Source organism: Ascaphus truei, chromosome 18, assembly GCF_040206685.1.
Source record: "Ascaphus truei isolate aAscTru1 chromosome 18, aAscTru1.hap1, whole genome shotgun sequence".
Classification (NCBI taxonomy): domain Eukaryota; kingdom Metazoa; phylum Chordata; class Amphibia; order Anura; family Ascaphidae; genus Ascaphus; species Ascaphus truei.
In genome coordinates this window covers 7,009,135-7,024,262 of record NC_134500.1, presented here as the reverse complement: position 1 = coordinate 7,024,262, position 15,128 = coordinate 7,009,135, and the positions used below count along the sequence as shown (strand labels likewise).

General features: G+C 46.7%; 1 protein-coding gene across 14 annotated transcripts in view; it reads right to left on the bottom strand.

The window, feature by feature from the left end:
* MEF2A (myocyte enhancer factor 2A) overlaps positions 1 to 15,128 on the bottom strand; it is a 76,738-nt gene that overhangs the window by 14,535 nt on the left and 47,075 nt on the right. For 8 of the 14 annotated variants that reach the window (XM_075575266.1, XM_075575265.1, XM_075575261.1 and 5 more), the window contains 4 exons: positions 7,212 to 7,328; positions 7,007 to 7,144; positions 5,046 to 5,262; positions 3,619 to 3,678 (listed from right to left, as the gene is read on the bottom strand). In XM_075575266.1, coding sequence (XP_075431381.1) covers positions 3,619 to 3,678; positions 5,046 to 5,262; positions 7,007 to 7,144; positions 7,212 to 7,328 — 532 coding nt within the window. The remainder of the gene's footprint in view (positions 1 to 3,618; positions 3,679 to 5,045; positions 5,263 to 7,006; positions 7,145 to 7,211; positions 7,329 to 15,128) is intronic. The other 6 variants (XM_075575272.1, XM_075575274.1, XM_075575271.1 and 3 more) reach the window with 4 other exon arrangements.

Sequence of the window (15,128 nt, the reverse complement as noted above, 5' to 3'; positions counted from 1 at the left end):
GTTCAGGATATCCCTGCTTCAGCACAGGTAGCTCAAAAAGTGGCTCGGTCGAAGACTGCCACTGATTGAGCCACCTGTGCTAAAGCAGGAATGTCCTGAACACATGTCCTGTTGGTGGCCATTGGGGACTAGAGTTGGCAACCGCTGCTGTAGAGGGATGTAATTCTGCAGTTGTTTTCCAATCCTTGGCTACACTAATCCAGCAAGTGTCTCTGATGTTCGCGTACCAAGAACACGGCATTCCTTTTAGCAAACACATTACAAAAAGAATGTTCTGGCTACAGTTGAATGTTCCCGTTTTTTTGAATGTCGTGGAATAAGTGACCTGGTCCTATACATGTTTGTATAGACTCCCCTCCTTCTATGGACAACTCCTTTGTCATAATTACCCCTGCTTTACATACAGACAATACACACAAACAATACAAACATCTTGTGCATACACACACGTGTGTAAATGTGTGTCGCATCATCTTCAGCCTGGTTGACCCACTGCTGGATGAAGGTCTCCCCAATGGTCTTCCAAGTACTGTACTTCCGTTGCTCCAATAAATTACTTAATTTGATCCTCCCATCTTACTTTTGACAACCATCTTGGTCTTTTGATTTCCTTTGAAATCCAGTTGAGTCCCATCTTCGTCCAACGATGTGAAGGACTCGCTGCTATTTTAAAATTTCACCTTTTGTTGGCTTCTGAATCCATTCATTCTTTTTCCTGTGTCTTCTGGAACCTGTAAGGGTTTTTTTCCCTGTTCTGAGGCAGCCTTCACATCAGGGTAATGCTGCTACATTGTTGCTTTCCCTTGTGGCTTCCCAGTCTGTTGCCTTGGAAACCCCCCTCTGCTTATATCTGAGTTGGTTTGCCTATCCTTCCCCTGCTAGTTGGTATACCCCATGTCTTGTTCCTGCTTGCACAGGAAAGCACGCTTTCTTTTCCAACCAGCAGCAATAGTGAGTAGACATATACATTTCACCGTCCCCCCCAGAAAAGCTTTCTTTTTTTACCTTCTCCCCACAAATGTTGCCTTCAAGTAATTCCATACCCTCTGTATAGGGCATGACACAACACAAAGCACTGCCCCAGCCCCACAGGCACAGCACAGGGAAAACGGCGCTCACCAAGCAGGAGAGTATCCCCCACATGGGTGAAATCGCCATCAAGTACCATAACCGCTGGATAAAGTTAATGCAATGGAAGACTTTTGTGCCCCAGAACGCCATGAATTTGTATTTCTAAAACAAGCTGACTCGCAACACTGGAATTTCGCTTTTTATTTTTAAATAAAGGTTTTTTGGGGGATAGTCTCCGCTCGCTGCAACTTTTGCAAACCAGCTGGGTTATGGTGCATTACGGGGACAAAGTTCTCCACTGCAGACACAAGCCCTGTAGAGCGACGCGTTTTTTTGTGTGTAAGGACTGGACAATGTTGCAATGAAGCATGTGATCAAGATGACAGTTGCTGCGCTCCCATTGGCACAAGCTATCTCCCCTCTATTGGCTCAAAGCGCACCATGTTACCGCGTTGTCGCAAGGGAACACAATCTTGTTGTATCCCCTGCTGGCTGACGCGCCACAGCGCCTCATGAGCCTACCGGAAGGAGACACTGGGGCCTGCCACTGCAGAGGTGAGTGACTGGTGTGTGGTGCGCACGGCGCCGCCATCACCACCGGGGACCTGGCCTAATACTCTTATTACTGCGGGGTGGTGGGGGAGGGGGAGGAGAGAGAAATAATGCTCATATTACTGCGCAGGGGGGGGGGAGGAGAGAAATAATGCACTCATCGGATCATTAAATATTTATCATGGTTAACTTCCAAGATAGAATGTCTGGTAACAGGACAACTCGCTCAACACCAACCTCTGCTAAGGGTACCAATCAAAGGATGTTACACAGAAAGGACAGCAAGTGAATGATTACAATGTTTCCGCATTCGATCTAACCCACATCAGCACAACAAAGAACTTCCTGATGAAATATTTTCCATTCCATGACGTAGCAGGCCGGCAATTAAAGTGTTAAACACTGTCTCTGCTTTGTGCTGCGTTGCATTGGCCGCCAAGGGGTTAAATCAGTGGAGATTGGTCTTGAACATATTAGGTACAATTGCTTTATAACTTCCTCTCACACAGACGCTGTATCAGCCGAAACATCTGCCGCATTTGAATAGCAAATGCGGACCTGCGTCCTTTTCCTCGCAGACAGCAGCTGGGTTACACCTCTGTGTTGGAAACCAGACAACAAGTGTATCATCAAGTGACAAAGATGGTCTAATGCTGAAGATAAACACATTGCAACACCTCCCATCTCACTATATGTGGTGAAAATTGGATACGCTTCTCTTTTGTGTTGTTGCTCGGATTGAGATCTGTGGTGCCGGCGTTTACATGGCGTGCACAGATTCATTGCGTTCTGTTGTATTGTATGTATTTATGTAGCGCCATAAATGTACACAGCGCTTGTTCTTTTAACGAGTGCTCCCTCTCGTGTAACGGGTTTGCTGCATACCGACCATGAGAAGGAAAATTATTTAGAAAGCATTGATGTCCTATGGTTCCTTTCCAAATTTTTCTTGGTCGGATTACTTTTGCCGTTTAGTTCCTTTGCGATGACGGGGACCTGCCGCACACATTTACTTTACCGGAGTGACAGGTTCATCTTGGTAGTGAAGGGGTTAAGGAGCGTACAGCGTCCTGCGGTACAGAGGAAGTTAATGGAGCAGTTCCTCCTTGGGCCTTCCCCCCCACCCCTCCCCTGAACCACGTTAATGTCAGTCCTGGGGTCCTCCTGCTTCCCGAGATACTGACCAGGGGAAGGTGCCACTGATACTGCGTGGAGGTTTAAACCTCCCGGCCACACGTGGGCCAACAGGAAGTCGCGATGGATGATGTTGCAGCTGCCGACTGACCTGCGTGACGTGGGAGATGAAACCCCCCATGTGGTGATCCCTGGAGAACATGCTTCAGCAACATGTAAAAATGAGGGAGGAGACAAGTAGGGGGGGGAGGAGACTGGGGGAGGAGACTGCCCCTTTAAGATGTTGAGCCTGTGTGGGGGGTGTGTGAGAGGCCTCTGCAGTGTTCTATATCAAACGTCTACTTTGAGGCTGAATGGTTTGGGCTTCCATCACCAGGCACACGCTGTGTGCGTCATTCCAAAATTCCTCATCACAATCCATTTGCTTTAAGCCATCACAGGCGGCTGCGCGATAAACCGCAGCCGCAGATAAACATATGCAAGCGATAACGGTAATAATCACAGGGCGTGGGCATACCGAAAAAAGGTTCTCAGAGGAGGCAACTTGAACAACTGCTCCGTGCCACCATTTACCCGGTGATCTCACATCGTATAATAACATTCTCTCTGATACAAAGTGTAAACTGCCAGTGTACACAGCGCTGTGCGTTGAATATTGCAGGTACGAGCCACTGCCTAGGGCAGCGTACAGAGAGGCACAGGGAGATAAAGTTACTTGCACAAGGTCACGGGGAGAGGGGACAATGGGATGTGCCGCTAACGACTGTTTCAGCGCTCTTACACGGAAATGCTTCTCTCACACGCACTCATTTTATTTAGGAGTGGGAGATGCTATAACCTATAAAGTGCAGCGTCACTCACCCACTGGACTCGTACTGGCCCCATTCGGCACAGATAGGTCAGCAGCGCACAACATTACCCCTGCGAATAGCACAAAGAGGAAACTGAAGGGAAACTGCACTGTTAGAGGATCACATCTGTACATGTGTCACGCGTGTGTCTTTCATGCTGACCCGGGAAATAATCCCCTATGTTCGGACGTTACAGAACTGTTTAGCACAAATACCTCTGCAGAGACTCCTAAAAAGGCTTCCCACAGTATCTTCTGCATGCTACTTTGTAACGCAGCCCTGATCACTGACACGGTGGAACCGCCGCAGCAATCCTTTACTCTGCGCGGTATGAGCCCGGTGTTATTTATAGGTTTTATGGCACGACGATGTCCGTACTTTCCAGTATCCATAAATATTTAACAATGCACTCCGAATTATAATGTCTGCTTCTCTAGTGATATAAACAGAGGCTGGGGGGAGGGGGGGGAGAAACAGGGGCGCAGAAATCCCCCCTGTTGGTGACTTAACCTCAGCCAGTGCTGCAGCTGGTCACAGCGAGTCAGTGAGGAAGGAGAGAGGAGCAGAGAGGAGAGGAGGAGAGGAGCAGAGAGAGCAGGCGCAGAGGCTGCGAGCATGACTGAGGCAGAGAGCTGCAGCACAGTGCATGTCACTGCCCTCTATGACATCAAGGAGAGGAGTTACTGTGTGCTGCTGTGTGTCAGTATGCTATGTGTGTGTGCGGTGTGTGTGTGTATGCTGGGGGTGTGTGTATGTGTGCTGGGGGTGTGTGTATGTGTGTGCTGGGGGTGTGTGTGCGGGGGGTGTGTGTGTGCTGCGGGGGGGAGGGGTGTGCTGCGGGGGGAGGGGTGTGCTGCGGGGGGGAGGGGTGTGCTGCGGGGGGAGGGGTGTGCTGCGGGGGGAGGGGTGTGCTGCGGGGGGAGGGGTGTGCTGCAGGGGGGAGGGTGCGCGCTGGGTGTGTGCTTGTGCGCGCTGGGTGTGTGCTTGTGCGCGCTGGGTGTGTGCTTGTGCGCGCTGGGTGTGTGCTTGTGCGCGCTGGGTGTGTGCTTGTGCGCGCTGGGTGTGTGCTTGTGCGCGCTGGGTGTGTGCTTGTGCGCGCTGGGTGTGTGCTTGTGCGCGCTGGGTGTGTGCTTGTGCGCGCTGGGTGTGTGCTTGTGCGCGCTGGGTGTGTGCTTGTGCGCGCTGGGTGTGTGCTTGTGCGCGCTGGGTGTGTGCTTGTGCGCGCTGGGTGTGTGCTTGTGCGCGCTGGGTGTGTGCTTGTGCGCGCTGGGTGTGTGCTTGTGCGCGCTGGGTGTGTGCTTGTGGAGGTGAGAACTTCTGCTAGTCCCTACATGGCAGCATACACGGATGGGGATAACATACACTGCAGCGGGGGAACAACGAATGTAACACATTGATTAGTATCACATGAAGGTCAGACGCCAAGGACATTGTTACCTGCATTTCCGGTGCTAGGCGGTCTCTGTGGTACCCCTGGGGAGTTTCGATGCAGCGTGGTCTGAGGTGGGGACAGCATGCTTGTGTCTGTTAATGATGTGCTGGCCACTAGTGCCGAGCTGACCAGAGTGTTCCCTTGAGAACTGTATGACAAAGTGTTGGGGTGGGACACGGGAACGGTCACGGACATCGAAAAGTTTTGCGGTGCCAATCCAGGCTGAAAACAGAAGAACAGGTAACTCAGCATCACTTCCCAGAAACACAAAGCAGACACGCATATTTACATCAGGGATGGGCAGCTACATGGTCTAAAAGGGGTAACATTGTTATTAATGGTTTTCTGCACCTGTTTAAAAAGGAGGTACGTAAAATAGTATTGAAAGTGTCAAAGAATGCTTTCTATGTCAAAGTGTTATTTTGTAGCCCTATGCATAAACATGGTAAGAACATTAAGCAGTGATATTTTCCCATAACACAACTTAAAGATACAGGGACATTTGATTTGCAGAAGGTGAAGCAACGCAAGAACAGGTTTGTATTACAGTAAGTACATGTTATGCCGAAATATACAAGGTGAATTCAGTGACAGAGGACCTGTAAAAACAAAATCCAACATTACAACTCTGAAAATACATATTCAACAGCATAACCATGAAACAAAAATATTAACCATATTTTGGTTTATAAAGTATCGTAGTCATGGAGTGCTCAACTCCAGGAGTCCTCACGCAATTTTGGGGCAAAAATCTGCACCATACGTATCAAAGAAAAATATATCAATGAAATTGATAAGCTTTGTTCTTTGACACATATGGAGGAATGTTTTTGTACCCCTCTAGCCTTAACACACATGTCCCATATATGTGCAAAACATATTCAGATTAAAACAAAACTCTATTACATTAAATTGTTATTGATGATCACACCATACAAAGATTTGGGGGATCAATCATTAACCACTTCACAGCCAGAGGATCTGCGACACGTGTGACAGGACCCTAGGGTAGCAGCACATAAATACTCTTAAAGGTGCAATCCCACCTAGTCCGACAGTTACATTTCTTAGGAGCCTCTGAATGGGGAAGTGTTTGTCAATCAAGTGCTTTCCTTCCCCCTTATCAGAGAACCAATATAGATAAGGGGAGGTGGGGGACTCTGGCTGTACAAGCACTCGCTTATCACACAGTGACATCACACAGTGACATCACACTAAAGGGAGCAGCCAGAGGGAATCAAACTCCTCCCAAGTGTCACTTTAACAAATACATTCAAGATACTTATGGGTGGTAGATTTGGGTTAAAAAGGCATTGATACCCCAGACGAGACCCCCTTAAAGCTGCAGTTCAGTCAATATCCTGCATGTGTGTTTTTTTTTAATAAATCAGTTCTGTAGTAAGAAAAAATACTTTTAGCATTTTCTGTTTTTAAAAAAACAACTTTGAAAGACCAATTTTCTTGTATTCTATTTTAACAGCCATTTGCTAAGGCACTGCCCCTTCATGTCCTGTCACAAGCTCTGGCACACCCCTTTGTCAGCCCTGCCCTCCCTCTAGCACATGTCAGTGCAGAAATGCTCATGAATATTCATGAGCTTCCACTGACTGACAGAAGCAGATGAAAAACATATGCCATATTTAAAGATGTCGCCAAATTTCGCCCATCAATACATGGAGAACGAATTGACTGGCAGCTATACAGTTCTTTAAGTAATTAGAGATGCCCACATAAAACTATTGAAGTAAAAAAATAAATTAAAAAAAAGACTGAATTGCAGCTTTATGCATGTCACTGGAATGTCTTTGCTTTGGTCACAGGACGGATTGCCCCTTTTAAAACACTGGATTGGCCAAAGCAAAACTCCACATGGGCGATTTGGATCTAGCAGTCGTATCAGATAACAGAAGTGAATTTTCTCATGAGCTGAAAGAGACAAAGAGATGGAGCGTGCACTCTTACTCACTGCGATTTTATGGTTGCGCATCATATTATCAAACTCCTCGTTAATTTTTTTGTATTTTTCCTCGGTGTGCGGGGTGAGCACATACGAGCTGTCTGGGTCTGGGCTGTCGCACCCCCTGTGCTCCTTCTTGTTCAGGGCCTAAACAGTGAAGTTAATAAAAAGGATCAACACATACAAGGAAGGGACGGAGGGTAAAAATACTTACAGGGCCTCGCTTGAAAACAAAATCACTATCTTCATTTAGTTTTCTGAATGTGTTCTCCTCAAAGTAGCTGTCGGCATCAGGGCTCTCACAGCCATTTAAGCCTTTCTTTCTTAGAGTCTGAAACACAATTGGAAAATTGACATGCAAATCGCACTAACTGCCAGGGAGGCTTTGGGGCCTACATTTGGAAAGCTGTATAACAACAAACGCAGAAGATACAGAGTATGTTGCTTTTTAATACAGGCTAACCAGGGGCTCCTGTAGGCCCTTCATGTCTCACTCATTGGATGGCAGTATCACTTAAAGTGGCAATCCAAGCTGGCCGTTCCCCCCCCCCCCCCCCCCAATTATTATTTACATAGGATTAAAGCAGGGGGTCTCTGGAGTTAAACCCCATTAATTTCAGGGCCGGGGTGCCCCATTTCCAGAGATACTTCTGTAGGGAGGTGCCGGTAGCCACACTGCTAGGCTAGCAGGATTCAAGCAATGGTGGAGCTTCTGCACCCTCACCAATAGGAAGCCGTGATGTCGCCCAGTGTGGCTTCCTATTGGCCCATGTGACTCTGGAGCTTTAAACTTGCAGGAGAAACCGACACCCCCTACGGAGGGAAGTATCTCTAGAAGCAGGGAGTCTCCGGAGTTGAAATGAATGAGGTACAGCTCAGGAAACCCTCTACTTCTATCCTATGTATAGAAAGTACAGAACGGCTTGGATTGCTCACTTAATACCAGTATACATGGACGTAGCTTCAACAGTTTTATTATATGCAATGAAACAATGATTCCTTCAATCACTTCTGAGCATGGACTGATCGTCACTACATTGTGTTGATTTACTATATATGATGCTGGTAAGTCTGGCAGCGGTGTGATAACAATATTACTATTTGCTTACAGTGTTTAGTTTACTTTCTCAATGTTCTTATTCAAAAACAAAAAACTTGAAAAACATTTCAGCCCAGGGCTCTTCCAGCATCACAAGAAGTGACACGATGTCACGAAACGTCAGGGAACGGTGCTTGTTTGGGTCTTTTCAGCCCCCCCCGTCAAGTTTTATTACCATTTTTCATTAAAACAAACATTGTGGATATTGGAAGAGCGTTGTGCCGAAATGTTTTTGAATGCTTGTGCTGGGCCTGGGCAGAGGGCTGCCTCTGCGAGAGCCTGGAACACAAGGAGGAAAGGGTATGTAGAAATGTTTCTATTTCAACACGGAGCTGGTAAAAGAACAGACAAAAAGAAAAAGCTGCAAAACCCTGGCTCAGGACCTGTCTACGAACGTCAGGTCTCACTCCCAAGGAGGGCAGGGACAATCCTAAAAAAAAGAAAAAAGTGGCTGTCGTTTTTGCAGGTGTGCGTCTCGTTCCCTGTGCGCGTTTCGCAGACGGCACAGTGAGCTGCGTAGGGAACCTCCATGCTACCGTAGCTCATCTAATTTCCTCTCTGCCTGCTTTGACTCACTGTCAGTGACAGGACCCATGCTATATCCCCCCCCCCCCTTGGTGGCATCACCCAGACCACATGCCGCCAGTAGGACAGCGTACGCGCTCCCTTTACAGCACAGTATAATATACCTGATACATTTCAGGAGAACAGATGTTTCAAGAGAACGGAAGATGGGACTGAACGGTACACATGCTTTTAACAAAAATAGCTCCACTATGTAACCCCAAAAATATCAACTCCAGTGCCTCATTGGTGCAGAAGGTGTAAACTAAAGACACAACACTGCACATGCCTACCGTCACTGTCCCTTATGCCCGGTCACAATTGCAACTTCTCTTTGTCTATAGCCACTATTCAATATGCTGTGAAACGGTCCTTCTCCTCTGGAAGGGGTCAGCCCCATTCATTGGAACTGGAGTTGACCGTTTGTGTAAGCGGGCCAGAGTGTCTTGCCCTCTCCATCAACCGCCCCACGAACCAAAGAAAAACAAAAAGGTACAAAAAAAAAAAAAAACTTCTCTACGCTTCGTGGACCTGACCGAAAGCCAAAGATTACAGTTGGAAACGTTGGAACGTCGCAGCGATGGGCAGGGAAGGGTTTCATAGAACAGCAACACGGATTTACCGGACAATTACGGGTCTATTTATTATAGCTTCTCAGTTGCCAAATTGGGGCAAAACCAGAACCCGATTTATCAAAGAAAAGGAATCCCACTGTGAGCGACGGGCTTTTTTCCATTGATAAATCAGGTGCTGTTCTTTTGCACGGGTCTTGCAGCCTGCAGACTTGAGTAAGTCGCTTCCCTCGGCGTCACTAGATCAGTTTCTGTTTAACCTGCTGCAGCAAGGCGCTCTTATTACCACAAACAAGTCCGCTTTGGTTTCAGCATGCAAATTCAGACTGGTATTTTTACTTGGATGGACAGAAGGGAAATGTTACACAATGTGTTACTTAGCCTTGTCAACACGTCTGTGCACAAATCAGATCTGGGAGTGCTGTGCTAAAGCAGGACATTTTAACCCCTTTTCTACTGGAGGGGTCAGAAACGCTACCCCTTTGAAAACTTTTTAGTCAGGCCATTTCAAATACAATACTCCAATTGGTTAATTTTTGAGAGGCCGGAGGTCGCCATCTTGCATTACTTGGCATATGTTCTGGATCTCACCGACAGGCCCCGGAAACCTCTGCTAAAAACCAATCACTACATCAGCACATGGAGAAACAGGTGTAGCTTTCTCTAGCACCTGTCGCTGCTCGGAGCTTTCCTTGGCCTGGCCAATCAGGTGGGCAGGAGCATGGGCATGGCCATACATGGAGCTGTTGTTTCAGTGTTTGAAGGTCGCCTCTTGCTCTCCCCCCGCGCAGTGTGCCAGTTATCTGCGGTCTCTTTATCTGCTTGTTATTGTTAACCCCCAGTTGTGCTAGACCTCCAGCACAACGGAGATATGCCGGACATGTGACCCCCTTGGCAGGTCAGTGAGGGTTACTATGTATCCATCTCCAAAAACTTGGTGCAAGTCTACAAAATGAATAATACGTATGAATATGCATTACTTTGTATCAATGGATTAAGATGGCTTGCATCAGGCTGGCTGCCTTATTTATATTCACAATACGGGGAGTTTAACAAGGAGACAGAATGACAGGGAAGATGTGAAGATACACATGTGAAAATAAAATGTATTCCTTTGTTTGCGGATTATTCATTTTTTTTGTTTGTTTTTTTTTACATTGAATTGTAATTTAGACAGTTGCATTTCAGCTGCAATTACTCTACCTTCCTAAGCACTTGAGTGAAATATACAAATAGTAAACATTTATATAATCTCGCACAGGGACAGCATGTTGCAATATAACATTAGACATTGGCTCTATGCAATTATGATAATATAAAGACAAATATCTGTCATATAGAAGGATGACTTCATAACTGCTCTATAGAACAACCTAAAAACAGAAAAAAATAGGTAATTTGTGGCTTATTACCTCAGGGCAAAAAGATTTTCAACCAGAGAAGTGCAACCAAACTCATTATTTGGGCGAGTCTGACATCTAGGACGAGTAACAGTTTTCTTAATTCCCACAACAGATAAACTGATAATCAGGCAACATCTGAAGGATTATAGGGAACCCAAATGTAATTGTAAGCATGTTCAAATACTTGCTGTGTTCACCATGGGGGGTTTAGCACACACTACATTAATTAAGAACAGGTTGCCATATGAACAGCCTAAGTTTCTACAAGTCATTCAATTCACATGGGGTCTCTGTCAAGCTATAATGTGCTCCTAATGATAACAAGCAAGAAGTGTCCTAGGGTTGGATATCCAGGGCTCTGCCTAGTTATCAGAGTAGCCCTAAACCAAAGCTTTAAGGACCAACTAACCATAAAAATAACATTTTCCTCTGCTGCTTTCATCACCGTGCAGTGGTAGAATAACAACGAAAAAAAATAGTCGTGCAGATAGTGGCTGGTGGAATGTTCTAATCTGTTAACAAGGACATGGAGGTCTGTGGGAGACAGGTCAGCTCTCGCTTTCTCACAAGCTCTCCCTTAGACAACAGATAACAAGTCACACTCTCTCTCCCCCCCCCCCCCATCCCCCTCCAATAAGGAAAATCACAGAAAGGTCACGGCTGCTTGGGATTGGAGCATGTAAGTGCAAAAAAAAGTCACCCAAACAAGATCACCGCTGTCGGAAGACGAAAATAAATGAAATTTAATGGAAGAATCCACCCCCAAAAAAATTTAATTTTTGTATTTTTTTGTAACAGGATTGGAACCTGTGATGATTCCAGGGAACAGCTCGTTTATTGAGACCCCACACCCCACCCCGAGATACTTAAAATTGGTGAAGTTACCGTTATTACTTCCTGTTTTTTTTAAAGTGGGTTTAAATGGATATCCAATAGGATCCACAACTGATGTTGCAGCTTCCTATTGGTGCAAGATTTCCTGAGGGAGTTTTAAACGCGATAAGTATCTCGGCAAACAGGGGGTCCCCGGAGCTGAAAACAGTGACATATGGCTCGGGGGGGGGGGGTTGGGGGGCTCCTGATTCCCACCCTGTACAAAAGATAAAACGAATAGGATAAACTGCTCCTTTAAAAGTTCTATAAAAAAAAGCAATGCCGCTTTCATTAAAGGAACATTTTTCAACTTTCATATAAAACTTCACAAAGGGCATTGGTGCTGGAAATAAGAACAAGACAAAGATCTTACAATCTATTGTGAGATAAATTCGCTTTCCTAAGGTAACCAGGAGCTGGCAGTTTAGGTGCCGATCTGCTTTCTCTGCGAAAGTCGAGGCTTTTCACCACTGTCTCTGCCTTCTCCCATTAACAATATGTGACAACCTGCATATGGACATATGCGTATTTATGCGGGGGTTGGGGTGCGTATTTGTATGTATTGGGGGGGTTGTATGTATTTTGTGGGGGGTAATTATTGTGGTGGGAAATTGTGTGCGTGCGTGTGTGTGAGGGGGGAATGAGTGTGAGGAGCGGGGGATTGAGGGAGCGGGATTGAGTGAGGAGGGGGGAGAATGGAGTGGAGAGGGGGGTGTTAGAGAGGGAGTGAGGAAGAGAGAGGAGGTAAGAGTAAGATGAGGGGGGGGTAAAAATGTATGGGGAGAGGGGGAAGAAATAGAGGAGGGGGCTCGCGAAGAGGTGTTAAATGGGACGGGCCCCAGTCTAAACTCTAGTCCTGGGCCCCGGGAAAGCGGTCAGTGCCTGGGAGTGGTCATGAGGATGGTTTGATAAGGGTAATGAAGATCTATTTTTTTTTTTAAATCATTAAATAATCTACAGTGTAAACAGGAAAAGGGAAGATAAACCAAGCATAATAATATGGAAAGAATTCACAACACCGGTGGTTAAGCATGTTTGTAAGAGTTGGTTACACTTTAATACCAAAATGTATTACAAATATATTTACACTCCTTAATAATTATAAAAGTACAGCTATGCTTATTATATAAAGAAGTGTGTTGCATAACAACTTAATTATGAAGTGGGCAAAACAGATGCAGCGAAGAGCCATTTATTCCCTGCTACATTATATCCATTGATCGCTCATAAATCATTGATGGAACCCCAACAGAATGATCTGAAAGTGTATAAAACGTCCGATACACACCATTGTCTAGCACAGGCTCGTCTCTGCCTCAGTCTTGGAGCTCTTCCAATATCTGGCAATTTTAACCTTTATCTCGGAGCTCATGAAGGCTAAAAGCAAGCTATCAAATTCCACCACGATACCAGCACTGCAGGAAGGCTTCAAAGTCATAATGGCAAAAGCTGGAGTTACAGGAGTGCATCTGCCTCTCATTATGGAACCATTTTATTCTTGCGAATATAATTTATTTAAACCATGCCAACACATGCTATGGCAAAGCAGAGGCCTACTTAGATCTGAAAGAAGTGACATCTAGGGAGTTACTTGTTTTTACAGACTTTGGGGCTTTGATTGAACTTGATGTGATACCCAGACAGGAAGGGCTGGATGAATGCGCCATAAGACATGCTACACAGTAGAACGCTTTCATTAATCTGGATTTCGATATGGTGCAGTAAACCTGCTGTGGTGCCACAACTTTAAAAACAAAATTCATTGGTTTATAAAAAGTACCCCCATTATAGCAGGCGGTATACATGTTTTACCATTACAGTAATTTAAAGAAAACAGGTGATCCTGTGTGTTGGTTTACTGTGTGAGCAGATGGACATTTCCACCCAAACTGAAGACCATGTTAACCTTCCCTTTGATTTTCGAGATGTTCAGGATTACGATGGTTTGTTGGAATAATATCCTGTGCCTCGAGTAAGAGTAAATATAACTTTAAAATTACAGAATTATTCTAAACCAAATGTCACCAGGTAGGCTGCAGCCCCGCTGGCGCTGACCGCGCTCATGCTTGAGAGCGGTGACGTCACCAGCTCTCCAAGTATGAGCGCCGGGTGTCCTGGCTATTTCGCAAGCGCGCGGGGGGCGTTGCGGGCAAATTGAGCTCGCTTCAAAGTTAAAGCTAAGCTTGAGTGAGCGTGCCCACGCGCAATGTATGAGCGGGGACTTGCACATATACATTTATGTAATTAAAAGCGTCAAACACAGCGCGCTCAGCGCCAGAAGGGACGCAGCCTTACATGCACCACACCAGCCTGTGTAAAATAATGGCACACCACTCTCCTAATGTAAATAGGGTTGTGCTCTTAGGGCTGGGACCCGCTGCGCTCGGCGGCGCGGACGGCCGCGCGAGCGTTCCCCACCAGCAGGGGAATCCTCCCTAGCCGGTCCCAGTCCCCCCTCGCTGACGGCTAACTACGCACTGTGACACGTCAGCCGGCAGGGGATTCAAGAAAATTATGATCCCAAGCGGTGACGCGTCACGTGGTGCGCTGATGAGCCACTTACCTTACAGCAGCCCGCAGCAGCTCCCTCCTGCAGCCCGAGCCCGTGGAGGGAGAGGGGGGGGAGTAGCGGGTCCCTCCGCTCAAGCCACGCCCCCCTCCCACTCCAGACCGCATATCGCGGTCTGTGTCTGTCAGCGCCCCGCCTGTCTGCAGTGCGGGCGCGCTGACTGAGGGAGCGGGGCCTTAGCCTTACGCACTTATTTGCATTCAGAATTGAGCACTTTCAAATTTGCCCTGTACTTGAATACAAATACTTACTCAATTCACAGTGATGTTTGCATAATCAAAGTATCTATAATCAACCAAACATGACTGTGCTTTGCCATTTCTTCAAACAACCAACATTAAACAAAAAATTTTTTAAAACATACACCAACGGTACCCAATTCGGTCCGGGCATAGAGTAGAGATGGTGCTGATGGCGAGCCCCGTGGTCTAGTTTCATGCACAGAGGCAGAACCTTGGAGTGACTGCACGTGAGTATATACTGGCCGCCCTTGGGCCCAAGTTCCTCCGGAGCTCTGTATGGAGTCCGTGGCCCGCAAGGATGACTTCTCCTGGAAACCGGTCCCCTCCTCTTTGAGCCTTGGTCGGGAGACCAAGGCTACCACTCCTCCAAAAACATCCTTTCCCCCCATACAACTCTATACCCCCCCACTCCCCCCTCAAAAAAAGGTATTACTTCAATGCAAAACACAATATACTCCGTTGGACACAAGTAAGCATGTGCACACCCTAGTCCGAGAACACAGGTTTCCTGGTCCTCCACGACAACCTGTGCCCTTTTGGGGGGTAATTCGTGCCTGGGAACAAGCAGACCCCCAGGTCCCCACCTGTTACTCCCACCTCTACCAATACCAACAAACCTTCTTAATTTTACTTTCAGACCTGAAAAGATGGCCGTAAAGAGAAAAAAAAAGACGCAACCTTAGGGACCCTAACCTAACCCTAACCCTAACCCCTAACCCCACAATCCCACAAGTTTTATAGACCCAGCCTAAAATGATATCCTAGAGAAGCCTCAGTCCTCTCCCAGGTAACCCCCAAACAGGGCCTAA